Here is a 17,053-nt window from a genome sequence, read left to right as displayed (position 1 = left end):
TGAATAGTCCGCAGTCCGTTATCATTTGTTTTTTCGTGTAAGCTATGGGAGCCAACGTATCGCCTGAATAGGGGCTCCTTCCCTACTTGGCTATTAAAATCCCCAAGTATCATTTTGATATCATATCTGGGACAGGCTTCGAGGGTTCGTTCTACTGCCTCGTAGAAGGTATCCTTCTCCGACTCTGCAGTCTCCTCTGTAGGGGCGTGAACGTTTATGAGGCTTATATTTCTAAACTTGCATCGCAAGCGCAGAGTGCGTAGCCGTTCGCTTATATTTTCAAAGCCGATAACAGCAGGTTTCATTTTTTGGCTGACTAAGAAACCTACTCCGAGCACATGGTTTACTGAATGACCGCTATAATATATGGTGTAGTGGCTCTTCTCCAGGAAACCGGTCCCTGTCCATCGCATCTCTTGCAACGCTGTTATATCAGCCCTATATTGGGACAGGGTATCGGCTAGCTGCTTGTCAGCTTCATCTCTGTACAGGAAGCGCACGTTCCATGAGAAAATGCGCAAATCGTTGTTCCTCTATCGTTGCCGGGTCCGTCGTTTTAAAATCCGTCCTATCCGAGGCTCCTGTTGTGGCTTCGTAACAAGCTGTTTTCCGTGTAGGGTTGTCAGCCTTACCCAACCCCCAACCTAGAGGACCAGTTGGTACAATTTGTCCCGTTTTTAGGCGCGGGAGACTCGCCTTCATCCTTCTCCGTCTGCAGCTTTTCGTCAAGAAAGAGCTCCCAGCGGTCACCACGTGGAGGTGGAGATAGGGTTTGGTAGTAGAGCTGTTGGTGTTGGTTCAGCAGGCATTTCCCAGGTTTTATGCTCCATTGTGGGTTTCGCCCCGGGACCTATACTACCCTTTGACTACCTTTTACATCGATGACTCAAAAACAGAAGAGCCAGAGTCTACCCCTGGTATAAAAACGAGAAGTGGGCTTTTCCTTTGGGACAATATGCAACGGTTTTTCGAGCCGAAGTTTATGCGATCCTAAGGGCGACAAACTGGATGATTGACGAGCGGTTGAAGGGCAGGCGCATCGCAACCTACAATGATAGTCAAGCTGCATTGAGGGCGTTGAGTAGTCCTTTGATCACACTCGTTTGAACTCTATCTCTAGATTCAATACGGTGGAACAACTTCGGATGTTTTAGCAAAAGGGAGTTCAATCTCCTTCATGCCGGGACCGTAACCAGTAATCGGAGAATGAGTAGCATTGGCTAAGGCTACTTTCAAAAACTGGGAACAAGCTTTCCATAATGACAGCTGGCAGAGCCTAATTGCTGATAGAGACACCAAACTTTTCCTGTCAGAACCGAAAAGCAGGAGGATTTGCAGAAGTATTGTGGACATTCTGACAGGCCATAATTCACTAGCTGGGCACATATTCAGAATAGGAATTATTCAAGATGATACAGGTCCCTCCTGTAATGACGAAGCGGGATCCACGGAGTATTTCCTATGTGAATGCCCCGCCTATGGACGAATCAGGCATCAGATCTTCGGTGCCGATGTTCTCCATTTGCGACGAGTAGCATCAGATCCACTAACGGGAATTGGACGGAAATAGAAATACAAGATTTGGTACTATTAAAAGTAATAATATAATGCACAATTTTGGAAAGTTTTAAGGAAATAGAATTATTAATCACAAAGTAATAGAACATAAAAATTTTGTATTTCACGTAAATTAGTCAGAATCTAGGACTTGTATGACGGTGAATGGCGGAGTTGGATATATCAAGGAATATTTTGAATTTCTAGCTATGTATGAACATTCGAATTTACTTCACATTTTGTCTTTTACTTTGCCCTCTCATCGCAGTTGTTTATTTAGTTTACTGGTAATTCTATTTGGCATGGACTAACCGCTGAGATAGATTCTGAAAAAAAAAATTGGGAAGAAAAATTCGTAAATTTTTTTAGAACGTATTTTTGGTATATTACCGTCATCTTCATTGCAATTGTAAAACCATCGACCTTCACTCCTCCATACGTTCAGGCAGAGAGATTTCACGTCCAAATCGGGAGTATTAGCTCTCAGAAGTGGGTCTCCAACACCAGTAATAGCGACCGATAGTTCTCCATCTAATAAGGAAAAAGTGATGTTATCTTGGAAATCACAAATTATCTAGATTACCATGTTTTAGGCGCACATCTATGGGGGTTGGCCAAAGGGGTGAAAGTATTCCAGTTATATTGCTGTCCAATCCTGTTGTGTGCATAGCGGAGTTTCGAATGCGAGAGTATGTGTTATTATGGCCACCAACAACTGGAAGATATTGAATCTTTTAGATCTAAGAAAAAGTTAACTTTTCTGATGCTTGTAGTTTTTCCACCAATAATGAAAACTCGTAGCTTATTCAGGTAATAAAGGAAGGTAGTCCTTCTCCGGCGTTTTAATTGCTTTTATCCATAAGAATCTACAAGGACCTTTGGAATTTCGGAATAGATGAAGTATCTACACTGTACACAGTCAACATCAAAATAAATAGATTTTAATTACCAATTGTATACGGGACCATTTCTACATCTTGTCCATTAGAAAGCTTAATATTAGCATCAACTGCGCCCATCACGTAAAACTTTAGACGGAGTTTGTATTCACTAGATTTGTTGTTTTTAAATACATCAATGGGGAAAAAATGTTCACAAGGGTCCGAGTTTGTCACGTACTCCTGGCATGTCGCCAGTTTCAGAAATGAAATTGGAGGACGCGCGTTAGTTATTCCACCGAATACTGAGTTTACAAGAAACGCTAGACAAATCACCTCCAAAGCAATCATCTTCTACTTTTACCTGAATCGGCTGAAGGCATGATGATCACTAGCGGAGTATTTATAGTGAAAGCTGAATGTTTTCAATATTAAGATGTTTACTAGCTTCCGAGCATCCGTATTTGACCTTTTCATAGTTCTGATAGTACAATAATTGCATGTCTTTCATAATTAATAGTTAATTAGAATGGATGACGTGATGCATATTGTCAACACTTGAGTTATCTGAATTTTTAGCGCTTCATTCCTGGAAAAGATTGCTCAGATAGAAAGAATCTAGGAATTCTACCAAACATAAACTAGCAAAGTATTTATCAAGCCTTTGTCTATTTTACAAAGTGTTGAACCTCCTAATCAATGTGGCGTTTACTTTTTGCGTTTACGCTTCTCCTTTTTCTTCAACCTTTGTCCCGTTCACAAGCGGGGTCGGTTCATTGTGTTCGGTTTCGCCATTTTTTTTATTAAAAGGCTAACCTGGATGCAATCGCGGGGCATTCAAATCTCCGTCCTGCGTATCAAGCCACCGTTGTTTCGGCCGGCCTTTTGGTCGCTTACCATCGACTTTGATGTTCAGACCAATCTTGACGAGTGAATTCTCGTTAGCACGCATAAGGCGACCACACCATCGAAGACGCCTCTCTCGGAATTTTCCCACGATCAATGCAACCCCATAACAATCGCGAATCATTTTGGATGTAATCAAAACGTGTCACAAGACTAGTCCGACACAACATCTTCGTCTCCATTACCGCAACACGCCGTTCATTGTCGCTTATAGTCGGTCAACACTCAGAACCGTAGAGAGCGACAGGACGGACGACATTGCGGCAAATTTTCGATTTGAGACGTTCGTTGATACGTCGATCACAAAGAACACCAGTTGTGGAACGCCACTTCATCCAAGTTGCGTTAATACGTGAAGCAATTTCATTACGCATTTCTCCATTGGCTGATAGTGTTGACCGGATATATTTAAATCGCTCAGTGATTGTGCCTTTTTCATGGAGATACGTTGCCAAAAATTCAGTTTTATTCATTTTCAATATGAGATTGTGTTGCCTGAGGCGATCATTCCATTTTCGAACAAGTTGCGCGAGATCATTTTTGCTATTGGATGCTAGGAAAAGATCGTCTGCATTAACCAGGGCACTGCGCACTAGATGTCCCGTGTGACAGTGTTCATAACAAGAACAAAGAGCGGTGGTGAAAGGGCGCTTTTTTGGTGAATACCACCTGAGACACGAAGCGGGTTTGATAGGCCCACCACACTTTGAGCTTTACTTTTCAGATCATGGTAGAGAAATTGAACCCAACGCACGAGTTCTTCTGAAGCTAAGTGCTGTCGTAGAGCATACCAGATAAGTTCGTGCGGCACACGATCAAACGCGTTCTCCAGATTCAGAAATGTAATGTAAAGAGGGCGATGCTTCTCATGGTATTTCTCCATGAGTACCCGCGCAGCGTATTTTGCGTCAGTGGTTCCGCGGTTCCGGCTTGATTCACGGTTATTCCAACGATTTCGCGAATACGGTTGTTAAGAGTGTTTTTAAAAATCCTCATGGTATGGAAAAGTAACCAGATCGGACGGTAATTTGAACATTCTGCTGGTCTACCTTTCTTTTTTCATATTGGAACCGTGGTACTTCCTTCCCAATCAGATGGTGTCCTACCTTCCCGAATACCCCGATTAAAAAATTCACTGAACCACAGTGTTGGGTCCCAGCTCTTCGCTTTCCATAGCTCAGATGCAATGTCGTCAGGCCATGTGACCTTCCCCGATTTCATTCGTTTTATTGCTTCCTCGACTTCAGGTGCGGTGACAGTTATGTCCTTGAGGGTTTAACGTGAACACCTGTCTTGCGACTTAATCCCACGGTCTCCTTAAGACATGGATTGATTTTGTGACCACAATCAGAGCCCCGCTGAAACAAGCAGCAACGGTACCAGTCTATACCAAGTGCATGGCTTAGCATTCATACTGGTGGATGTAAGACCTACCTAAATCTCTACCGAACTAAGCAGTACGGCACCCGTGTTGAAACGCAATACCACGCCGAGGCCCGAAGGTCTCTTCTCGCTTGAGCATGACCAACAACCCCCACGAAGCTCCCACTAGGGGGCCAACCGCAAATAACCGAGCTGTACTCACATACAACGGGAGTTCATCCGAAGTAGGAGAGTCCAGGGGCTATCTCGGCTCCCATAGTACCAGTATACCCCTGGTGAGATTTCGTGGCCAAATACCTCTTCAGATGAGTCCCCGTGCAGACTCGGGTCTAATCGCCTTAATTAGACCTTTAGATCATTCGCCTACTGCATCATGGCCGGCACAGTAAAGTGATACAGCGTCTCCCAATGCCACCACTATGGAGGTTCTCCTGGCCCACCTGGTTTTGTTTCGGCCGACAGGGTTGCCACCCCATCTTCCACAAGCTACCTCTGAACACCAGTTGGGCTGACAGGTGGAACTGCTCCAAATTTCGGCAATAATTGTGGAACTGGCGGATGAACAACTTCTTCAGTTCAAATCTGCTCAAAATTTTCTCGGCATCTATCCGTCATGCCTGGTTGGTCGGCAGGCAAAGTATCGTTCTTGTCATTAACGCAACAGAAGTGTTCTATATGCTGTTGGCGCTAGTGTCGGCTTTTGGCAAGTCGATAAAGATCTCTCTCGCCATACCGAGTGTGACAGTAGTGACTGCGATCGCTTTCGTGGTTTCCCGGTTGGGATTCTTTTAAATTTGCCAATTGGCTAGCGTTTTATCGTCGAAAAACTTATGATAGAGGCATTTTTTTTCACGAATCTTCATTTGAACATCGTCATTTCAAAGCTTACTATCACGGTTGATGAACCGCTTACCTGGTTTGGTGACTCCGAGGGTTGCATAGGCCGCTCTGTTGATTGTATCTTTAATTTGCTTCCACGATTCTTCCACATTCGTAATGGTTGATAATCGTGTAAGTGAGATCATTTCTTCTTTCTTCTCGCGAAATCGTCAACATTTAATGCGCGGGGGTTCAGTCTGCTCATGTGCGTGTTTTATCGGCGGCTTAATTCGGCAGACCGCGTTCAACGGCCGATGTTAAGGGCCGGTTCTCATAGGAAAAGGCTTTGCTATCAGTAACGGTGGTAAAATGTCGGCGTCTAATGGATTTGCGTTTTACAATTCCCACTATAAAATGCAGGAAGATGAGACAATCGTCTGACGAACCGTACGTACAAGGTCATGAGTGTCGATTATACATTCGCCACCCTCATTAGGCGCTCCAAACCCCTTTCCTCCATGGCACCTGTTACCGTCTGCCTTTTCACCCACTTGATCATTAAGGTCGCCTGCAATGATGATACAGTCGTCAGCAGGCACATGACAAGTCTTTTACCTGAGCTTGGGACCAGTATCCTATGTTAATAGTATGGCGAAGTTGACGAACCCGGCAACGAAAACGGAATAATAAATTGCGCATTTTTTCATGGACAGTGCGCTCTCTGTACAGACCGAATGCTGTTCGGCAGCTAGTCGGTACCCTGTCACAATATAAGGATGATGTAACAGCATTACAAGAGATGAATTGGACAAGGACCGGTTTCCTGGAGAAAATTCACCACACCATATATTATAATGGCCATCCAGTAAACCATTTGCTCGGAGAAGGTTTCCTAATCAGCCTAAAAATGAAATCTGCTGTTATCGGCTTTGAAAATATAAGCGAAAGGCTATGCACTCTGCGTTTGCGAGGCAAATTTAGAAATATAACCGTCATTAACATTCACGCCTCTACAGAGAACACAGTAGAGTCGGAGAGAAGGATACCTTCTACAAGACAGTAGAACGAACCCCGAAGCCTGTCCCAAGTATGATATTAAAACCATGCTTAGAGACTTTAACAGCCAAGTAGGAACGGGGTCCGTATTCAGGCGATATTTAGCTTCCATAGTTTATATCAAAACACAAATGACACAACCTATCACGAACTCCGTCGAGCGGAGAAGCGACTTCACAGACGAAAAAAGACTCGAGAACCAACAGATCTATGAACTCGACAAGTACAGGGATCAACCGCACCAGGCGCGGAAGTTTTACCCACAAGTCCGTAGATTGAAACCTTACACACTTCGAGAAGGAGGAAACGTGGCAGAATATGCCTCATGGATGGAAAGATGTCATAGGTCAAAACACCAAACAATTTTTAGGGGTGTGGAATTGGTGGACCTCGGCGCACCTCAGGATGTCTGGAGTTCCTTACTAAGGTAGGCCTAGACCGGATACCGGTTGTTGTGCCGTTAATGATGATGATGTATTCGTAATCAGTATTATTTGCGCATTTTAGTTGACAATGTTCCCGCCGCAGTTGAAAAAATTGGGGAGTATCGTCGCAGGGTCATATTTCAACATGGTAATAATCCTAAGCTCCAGGGAAAAAAATCGTAAAGCCTTCTATTTAAAATGTCAAGTCTATGTAAAGTAGTTTTCAATATGTGATTACCATTGTCATCTTTTTGGTTAGTACACTTTGCCTTGCCTGTAAGCATTCTATTTTCTACACAGGCGACAGGGGTTAATTTTGCGTGACTCAGTTTATCGTTTCTCGGGAGCAACCAACTTTGTCAACAGTATTCCTTTACGTCTTAGCTTCTGTAATTCTTTTGCTACTTCACAGCCTCTATAATTTGCTGGGTGTTACCCTTTATAAGTTACACATTTTGCGGGGGATGCCCTGTTATTTCGCCATTTTGATAATTCACAGTCACCAACACATTTCACACAGCTTGGGTTTCATCAGGTGCTGCCAAAACTTGGTCTACTGATCGATAAATTCCTGATGTTGGTGTCAAGGCACTCAAAACTTTGCCGTTAAAAAGTAGCTGACAGACTGGCTCACCAAGACTCTGGATCCACAACCAGCTTTTGGTATCCAGCTATCAGCTGTCAAATCCACTCTCAGGGGGAGGATTCACGCAGCTGAATGGAGAAACTAGAACTGACGTCAGCCGAAAATTATTTTGAAGCAACCGTTGTCCCTTAAAAAGCGGGACATGAAAACCCTAGTAGGGGTTTTAACAGGACATTGCTCCTTAAATTACCACATGGAAAAAGTTGGAGTGGTTGCCTTGAATTATGCAGCGAATGTCTGGAAGAGAAAGAGACGTCCCTGCACTTCGTATGCAGCTGCCGGCCTCCTCACTCCTCAGACGAAGATACCTTGGTAAAGTTTTCCAATAGAAAGGATCTGCGCATTCTCTGTCTTCGGAGAATATTTTCAGATCCGCGAAAGCCTTTGAACGGCGTTGAATAGGCGATCTCTTGGGATAATACAATGGGCCTTGGGGTTCCGCCCCCCCCCCCCCCCCCTGTAGACTTGTAGCCAGAAAAAAGTGTTGGGGATATATTTTTTTAAATATGAATGCTCCCGCAAAGAAGGAAATTCAGAAGGTCTTTTTTCGTCGAATGATGTGAAAATTTCAGTAACAGGAGAAAGAGAAGTTTTCTAAAAGATATTTTTTTTCTACGGTATATATGTGTCCTTTCCACCCCTCTACTGATACTCAACCAACCAACCAATTCCCTAGTGCACCACCTCCGTTCTTAAATATTCATATGTTAGGGAGAAGAAGAGGGGGGCTTTTGACGATTACAACATTAACAACATTACATTTGAATCGTGAACATGACACCAGCTGACTTCGTTTTCAACATTTTCTGTTGAAAATTGTCCACTGCTAGCCATTAAAGAATATCCACAAATAAAGAGCAACTTGTGATAGTATCAAGTCCGAAAATGACATTTATTATGCATGAGGCCTAAAACACGCCAATTTTCCTAAAATTCTGACAAAGTCATTCAAGAACATTCTCTTAATCCGCAGATATTCCTTCGCCATTTATCCAGGTACCGTGCAAACTTTAACCTTTCTCTATAAATAAACTTAGATTAAAAGCCATGTTTAAGTGATTCATCAATATATCCTCCAGAGAAGGCCAATACTTCGCTATTCAATTTGCTACATTATAGTCACGAGTACTTAGTTCCGCCACTGTATGAATTGCTTCCCCCAAAGTATAATCCAAGTCATCATCTTTTTTTTTCGTTTGTCTACTTTCAGGTACTTGGAGAACAACGACATTTGGGAAATCGATGCGAAAACTTTCAACAACTTGCCGCATCTTGAAAGACTGTAAGTACCTCGAAGATGATGATAATCAGCCTTGTTCGCCTCGAATAACAAACCGTCATGGAATGGATGTGATGGGCTCTACGTCCTTTTGGAGTACATTGTTATGATACACTCAGCGTAGATTACTTTTGTCAAAACTCTCCCTCTCAGGAAACTTTCCGTATACAAACAGCAGGTACAGGTACAAGTGAAGGGCATTCCTGGTGGAGTGATTGGAATGGGAGGAACCTGGGAAAACGTAGTCAAGTGCGGGAAAGATTATCAATCTACTTCTTAGTGGAACTCTCGTCACTCACGAACTTGCTGGGGAATTACGGAAAGTTTGATTGAATTCAGTATTAAATAGTAATCCACTTAGTCCCCTTTGTCTTGTGTCAATTGAAGATAAAGTTATGCATCAGAATTATTTTCTGTTAATGCCTAATTGCCTTGGAAAGGATTTCGTGTAGAAATATAACTTTAGTAAACCAAGTGATTCCTGCAAGAGCAATGAATCCAAACTAACTTTTTTAATCCTGAGAAACTTTGATAACTTAAATGGACCCATACTAGTGGTGGCAATGGTATATCCACATTCAACATGAGAGGCGACTCCCCCTCAAATCTCCACTGCACTATTTTGCCTGGATGGAATAATATACGTTATACACCCCAGAAGTTACCCTATATTGTTCTACTTAAAAAGACCCCCATCATCAGCGTCCTTAGAGGAGTATCTTCGCAAAAAATGAAAAAGTATTATAGCAAAATGCTGGACTGGACTATTACGAACGTTACTACAATCTGTAATGCTCATTGTTCCCTTCCCTACATGTATACTAGGTACATCTCCTCGAATTCGAGACTTGAAATGTGGAAATAGGGATCCCAAAGCCCGCACCTTTCCAATACCAAGGACTTTTTTTTACTGTAGCAATCAGATCCCGGACGAGAGTATATTTTTTATATCACCTCGATTACTAGCTCCGCTGGTTTCCCCTTCCAATCCGTCTTCCAGAGCCTGGTTGACATAAATATATGCAAAGTGTGTCGCCTGAATACTTCAGCGAGGCTACGCCATTTATTTTCACCAAATTTGTGGATTCCCGTACAACTCTTTCCTTGGCTGGTTCTAGTCAGTCCTGATGATCATTCTGGCTATCATATTCATAGTATTCGCGTCATTCGGATGTTCCATGCAGGTGAAACTGTGAGGTGTAATCAATTCCAGCATTATACCTCGTTGTAAGTTTAGTTTCCCGGCAAAGTTCATCTTTGGAAGCTTGCCCTTTCATACCTACATGACGATTCTGAACCCAGTTGAAGATGGACGAAAACAATTAAGAAGAAACTGTCTCCCACGTTTTTGGACCTAATTTTTCCAAAAACTAAGAAGAGGGTTCAGAACAGATGCAGCTCATGAGATGTTGCCCCACTTCCGCTCTGGAAGCAGTCTGACCGGAAAAGGTTTGCAAAGCTCTGTCTACTTTGCCCACCACCCTTGCCCTCTCTCCAGGTCCTACTGAAAAGCCTACACCCCGCCTCTACTATCCTGCGATCCACGTCGGCTACCTTGGGAAAGTGGGTTCCATTCCAGGGCACAGCCAGCAATGCATACGCTGCCTTTTTGAAAGTGTTACTTATCCACTGCCACTTCTGCCTCTAATTAATACATATTTCCTTAACTAGTCCGAAAGCCGACTTGGCCATGGTTCGAGAATTTCTCAAGCCAGAATACCAATAACATGGCGGAGGCACGTGTTAACAAAGTCTTGGAGCTTTTGAGTAACAGTGGTAGTCACCTTACCTGCTTAAATATAACATCACAGGGAGGACGCTGACGCGGGAAAATCTGAATTTCATGTTGTTGTTGAAATTTTGGGGAAAAAACAACGAACTTGGATCTAACGCTATTAAAGCATCGGGCGGCATAATGTTCGGTGCCATCGGCTACCAAGATAGACAAATTGATCGATGCCTTCAATATTCTGTCCATTCATGCAGATAGGAAGATTGCAATGACCAGTTAGACTGAGAATTTGGCCCCTTCACACATTTTTTCAGACTCTGTCATGATCGGCACGCGCTCTGGAAAACGTGTTCGGGAATCTCTGGCAAAATCTTCGTCACGGGTGATTCGAAAAAAGGAGCGGAGTCGGCTCACCTTGATTGGTTACGTAATTTTGCTCGGTCGAAGGCCTGATCTGGATGCACTCACGAGGTTTCCAAAACAGCATCCAACGTACCAAGCCACCGTGGTTGTGCTAATGCGTAAAGCACTTTCATAACGCAGTTCACCACTGGCTGATAGAATTGATCCAACATATTTAAATCGTTCGGTATTGGGCGTTGCCACTGGTTTTCATTAGGATCGGTTGTCAAAAATTCTGTTTTACTCAGTTTCCATCTGGGACCGTGTTTCATAGGGCGATCATTCCATTTTTGAACAATCAGCTCGAGTTCATCTGTTAGACGCAAGGAGAACATCATCTGCATAAGACAGTGTATGGGGCGGTGGATGTTGGATGTCCCGTGTAACAGTGTTCATTAGAGAGAGAGATAGAAAAGAGTGGTGAAAGTGCACTTCCAAGATGAACACCGACAGAGATACGAAGCAGTTTTGATATGCCCGCCGAACTTTACTTTTCTTTACATTTCAATTTCCGAGGTTTTCCGCGGTACCGGAGGTACGTTCCTCCTCATTCGCAGCGACAATAAGCGCTTTTAATACCCTAGGCTCCTGGATCCGCTTCCAATATCCTGGAAGTTAGCAGTTTGTATATCGCCAGTAGCTTCATTTGCACCGAAAAGAAGTGCACTTTCAATGGCGACCCAGTACCCCACAGTCTCACTGTCAAAAGGCAGCTGAATCTTCTTGAAACTTCCACCCTTGCGAGAAGATATACACCCGATACTAAAGCAGCCAGGTCGCTCGAGGCCTATATCGCCGCTTTTTTTATTTCGTACATCCAGAAAACAATGCCTAAATGTTCGGCTGACCGCAATGTTATCAATCTGATTAGGTGTACGCTCCGTGCTCGAATAATGAAGAGGCGATGGAAGCTGGCTGAAGCTGCTAACGTCTCACCACTGTCTTTACGGTATTCAAGACTGCGTTTCCGTATCACGTGTTCAAACAACCTGTTATCAGAGCACACCCTGACATTCAGATGTATCATCACGATCGCCATGTCCTTTTTGGTAAGCTTCCTCTGAACTTCATTGAATTGTTCATAGGAAGCCTCCTTCTACCCTGCATCAAAAGTCTCCGTTGGTGAACTATTGAAATGTTGAAAATGAAATGTGACTGCACTATTGAAATGTTCCTCACTGTGGATCAGAATCTTGCAGTTAGTATTCGGTTTACAGGGCAAAATGGCGCGGCCAGCATCTGAAACAAGTATTATACTGACACCGTCTTCATACTTAATTTTCCGGCAAGCTTGCTGGATACAAAAGCACAGTGCCGCAGAAGAGAGGCGTACTCCCTCAGAGTCCCAATATCATAGCTCACGCAACCCCAGAATGTCCAGACTGTATCGCTGAAATTCTCGCTGAAGTTGAACAAATGGCCATTCCGGGCAATCTCGATACTGTAACCGAGAAGCGTAGGCACATTCCAGAATCCAATCATAAACCGTTCGGGAAAGTTCGGGTAAAGGCCGAGGCTCCCATTGTCTATTTCCCGTCTTCCGAGGCTGAGTCCTGACTAGTCGACCTGATGCGAGAATCACATCTCAAGTAGAGATACCATACTATTTCTCTCGCCACCGTGAAACTCCTCTATTGATCAGATGCTATCACTGAGAGTCAGCCGTAAGATGCCTGACATTCGTCGGTTACCCTAGTAGCAAAGCCCGGCAAAATCCGCCTTCGCCTTGATGTGCACGAAGTATCCTCTGTAGCTAGATTTATCAAAAGTCCAGATCAAAAAAGTATATTCCTAAAAATAACGCTTCATAAAAAGTCCCATTAAATTCCCTGATCTGCAAACTTTAACCTGAACGAAAAAATCTCCTAATTCTTTTCAATTAAAAGATTATTAAGAACTGCATTGAAGTCCTAACAATGACCTGAGATCCTCTCCATAAAACTAAAATTCTTTCAGATTGTTGCTGTCCTGCTTCCTTCTGAAAAGCTGATTTTATAGTTTTCCTAGTGCATGGGATAACCGACAGCTTAATGTAACATTTTAGTCCGCTCCATTCTGTAATTTCGTCATTTTGTCCTTCCTCCTTTCCGCGACTTTTACTTTGCCCCGTTGCTGTACAATATGAAGAACATAAGTAATCATGCAAATACGACATTTAGAATCCATTACCGTCTATGGCGCGGCAGGATTCGCGGCATTCGAAATTTATTTCGAATGTTGCGAATGCGGGTCCTGCCGCGCCACAAGTCTTTACCAGATAACGAGATATTCAGAAAGACCACGGTCATCCTGTTTCAACGAAGATCAAGCCTTTCCAAAAAAGATATCGTTTCATTATAACTTATGTATTATTTAATTAAAAGAAATTGCCTTTTTCTGAAATGGTGCCCAACGTGGGTCTTTAGAAATAATTTAATCTCCTTCAGCCTTTGCCCCGTCTAGAAATAAGGTACTTGATCAGTTTTACTATTTTGCTCCGCCAAAAGCCTGATCTGGACGGAGTCGCCAAGTTCCCATCGTTTTCGATGTCCAGACTAATTCTGGCAAGTGAGTTTTCGTTAGCGCGAATTGCATGTCCACATTATTGAAAATGCCTCTCAATTTTCCCACGATCAGTGCAACCCCATATCGATCGCAGCCACTGGTTCAACAGAACAACTTCATCTCTACATTACCGCAAGGCGCCGTTCATTGTCTGCAATAGTAAGCCAACATTCAGAACCATAGAAGGTGACAAGGTGGACAACGGTATTGTTCAATGAGTAACCGCATAATGCGTATTCCGTCAGTAATTCAACATTTATTGACAAACCCGACTTGGTTTACGGTTATTTAGACGATATCGCGAAAACAGTTGTCAATAATGCGTTCAAAAATCTTCATGCTATTGGAAAGCAACCGGATCGGACGGTAATTTTAACACTCAACTGGACTACCTTTCTTTTCCATATTGGAACGGTCGTGTTTTCTTATCAGTTAGATAGTGTTCTACCGTCTTCAATAACCCGAAGAAGAACTGAACCATAATGTTGCTTTCCAGGCCTCAGACATGATACCGTCAGGTTCTGTTGTGACAGTCTCTGTTCGAACCACATACTGCCAATAACAAACTCGAAATTCTTTCAAATGGTGTAACAAAAATGCTGTCCAGCCTCCTTGCGAAAAATTATTTTTGTAATTTCCCTAGTGCATGTCTAAACTAACTGCTAAATCCAGAAACCTCGGCGGTTCTTTTTTCTTATCCCTCGAATTATAATCCTACCATTAACGCCTTTAAAAAGCCGCTGACATTGGGGCATGCAACTCCCTACATTAACATATTTCCCTCACCCTGAAGGAGTTGCAAGAACCGTCAACTTTGGTACCCGTTCTCCCGGATGGTGTACTTCCGGAAGGGTCTGTACTGATTCCAGTCTGGAGCTCGTAAAATTTCCACCGAGTTTCCTAAGAGAGTCCGACTTGCCCAACTTATCCCTTTGAGGACTTCTGCACAGCCTTGAAGTCTCTCTTTCGCTTTTCAGTTCCTCACAGGACGCTCTAAAGGAATCTCGTTTCGAACATTTAAGGAGCCTCTTATGTTCACGCTAGGAGTTCCGCAAGTTCAACCAGTCTTCGTTTTAATTACTTTTGCAAACACGGTTCAGAAGTCGCCTAGTTGATTTCTTGGGTTCCACCAAGGAACCTTTTTACCGCTGTGGCCTCGGAAAATAGGAGAAGCCTGTTCATAGCACTCTAAAAGTGTGCAGTGCAGAATTTTCATTTCATCTTCAAGCGCTAAAGGAGTCTTTAGTCGTCTAGGAAGCTGCACTTTATTCCCAAGAAGTTCATTGAACTTTGCCCAATTCGTTTTCCTAGGATTCCGTCTTTGTATTGCAGACTGTTCGCCTGCGGCGACATAACAGTGATACCTCGTCTAACAACTGCCGGTGTGCAATCAACTCCAACACTTTTGAAGTACAGATTGTTAGGTCAATTATTTCACTTCTTCTCGTCCCACGAATATAGGGACGCACCCTACGTTTGCAGGCATGAGACCAGCTGAAGTGATGAAATCAAGTAGCTTCTCTCCTGTTGGATTGCATTTCCTACTGCCCCAACGAATATGTTAAGCATTTGCATCGTAACCTATTAAGAGTTCGAGACCACTTGATTCTGCGTTGGCTATCAGATCCCTTAGTTCTTGCGTCGGTGGAGGATACAAAGAATCATAGATTAAATATAGATTGTAGATTTGTCCTTCCTGGCATTCATGAACTTTACCCTCCAGTGTCCAAAGTCCATGCTCGGGTTCTGTTCGCCCAACATGCGGATGATGTCCTCTGCCTTCCTTCCAGGGGGCGGTAACCAACATCCGATATGTTCTGTCCTGCGTAGCACAGTGTTCACAATAGTGAACTTGGGCCGATCAACAGAACTCAAAGGCGGGATTAGCTGCTGGAGCCACTTTCAGGTAGCCTCATCAGTGTTTAATTAATCAGTATTTTATTTCATATTTGGTTATGGATTAATTTAAATTCCCTGTTGTATCAGCCATGTTTGAAATGACATTGACGACTTTTAACTAATTAACTATATTTTGAGTTAAATACAATGGAAACAATAAATTGCAAGACAACTCTCCGGAAATTGACGACTCTTTTCCTCGTACTGACAACATACTAAATTCATTTTTACAAATTTTATTATTTTTTTAAATCACGGCCTGCTCCGCCACGGAGAACACCGATGGTAGCCACTGTCAAATTTATTTCGAATGTTGTTAACCCCACTGCGCCACAAGGCCACTCTAAATAGAGAAACCCATCGCGAAAACCTTGATTGTTAAACCTTAACTTCGTTCCAGGCTCTAACATTTTTTCCACTGGCATTCCCGAAGGATGATAAATTGTCCCTCTGACATTTTGCCATCCTTGGAGGAAACTCCCACGACAGCGGTCAGAACTGAGGTTGTAGCTTGCGCCTATGACCTGTTCCTTCCCGTCTTCGTGTCTATATTCCTATGGGAGGGACCAGCTTCATTGAGATCTCTCTCGCTGCTTTCAGCACCTCCCGGCACACTGGTTCTAATCCACGCCGGACACGTAGATGTAAGGCCTGGTGCGAAGCACAGTAAAACGTTGGGCTTACACTTTTTGTGTGCATTATCGCTGACAGTAGGGTCTGGTGCATCCAATGTAGATCTAACAGGGGTTACCCGTTAATCCCCACCTTCCGCCGAAAATTCCGTTTCTTTGCGTCTGATTTCTCTGGACAGTACCGAGCTTAGTAGTACAGTCACGTTCATATCATTTTCAAGGTGCGTCATCTTCCTTCGCAGCGCCTTCTTCTGCCGTCAGCTTGGGGCTTTCCCAGGTTCACGGTATCCAGGCGGCTTATATCCATTTCCATATACCGGCGTAAAACCAGGAGCGTACACGTCACCAGCTTCGCTTCCTACCGCTCCTCCCGGTAAGGGTGAAAGAGAAGGTTCTGACGGGCAGGATTCAGCCTCTAGCCCTCCCCCTTAGTGGCCGAAGTTCCCTTCTGCCGAGTCTTCCCCTTCCTGTTGCGGATAGATTTGGGCTGTAGCACCGCAGGCCAGACGGCTGTAGTCGGATTTCCAATTTCTTGCAAGTTGAGAGTTTCCATACTTTCCTTTCTGGTTAGCTTCGCCGAAAGTACTAAACGCAAGCTTTCCACTGAGTCGGAAAGTATGCCTCTACAGAATTCTCCATAGGACGGTATGAAATGTAGTGAGGCCTCCAAAATCCGCGCCTCGGCCGCGACATGATTACTCATGGTCACGGTTGGATTCGAAGTTTGTGACTTATTACTACTTGGAAAGCTTAAATCCTTTGTTTCCATATTCATATTCACAGAATATGTAATTCCGATTATCTCATACCTCAGATCTGTCTCAGGTTACACGAAGGCCAGACTTGTCTTTGATCCTTTGTCGCACAATTCACCACGAACATTTCGGTAGAACAA

General features: G+C 43.6%; 2 protein-coding genes across 4 annotated transcripts in view; one reads left to right on the top strand and one right to left on the bottom strand.

Moving 5' to 3' along the window:
• The window catches only part of LOC119647734 (peroxidasin), a 215,687-nt gene that overhangs the window by 118,825 nt on the left and 79,809 nt on the right, over nt 1-17,053 (top strand). For all 3 annotated transcript variants that reach the window (XM_038048843.1, XM_038048841.1, XM_038048842.1), the window contains exon 4: nt 8,881-8,952. In XM_038048843.1, the coding sequence (XP_037904771.1) occupies nt 8,881-8,952 (72 nt within the window). The remainder of the gene's footprint in view (nt 1-8,880; nt 8,953-17,053) is intronic.
• Nucleotides 1,607-2,803, bottom strand: LOC119647735. Its single transcript, XM_038048845.1, has 4 exons — nt 2,507-2,803; nt 2,141-2,272; nt 1,948-2,088; nt 1,607-1,883 (listed from the first exon to the last, which is right to left on the bottom strand). The coding sequence occupies exons 1-4, from the start codon at nt 2,784-2,786 to the stop codon at nt 1,834-1,836; spliced, it is 603 nt and encodes a 200-aa protein (XP_037904773.1). The 5' UTR covers nt 2,787-2,803; the 3' UTR covers nt 1,607-1,833.

The sequence above is a fragment of the Hermetia illucens genome, chromosome 2 (assembly GCF_905115235.1).
Source record: "Hermetia illucens chromosome 2, iHerIll2.2.curated.20191125, whole genome shotgun sequence".
Lineage (NCBI taxonomy): Eukaryota > Metazoa > Arthropoda > Insecta > Diptera > Stratiomyidae > Hermetia > Hermetia illucens.
This window is presented reverse-complemented; position numbering and strand designations above follow the sequence as displayed.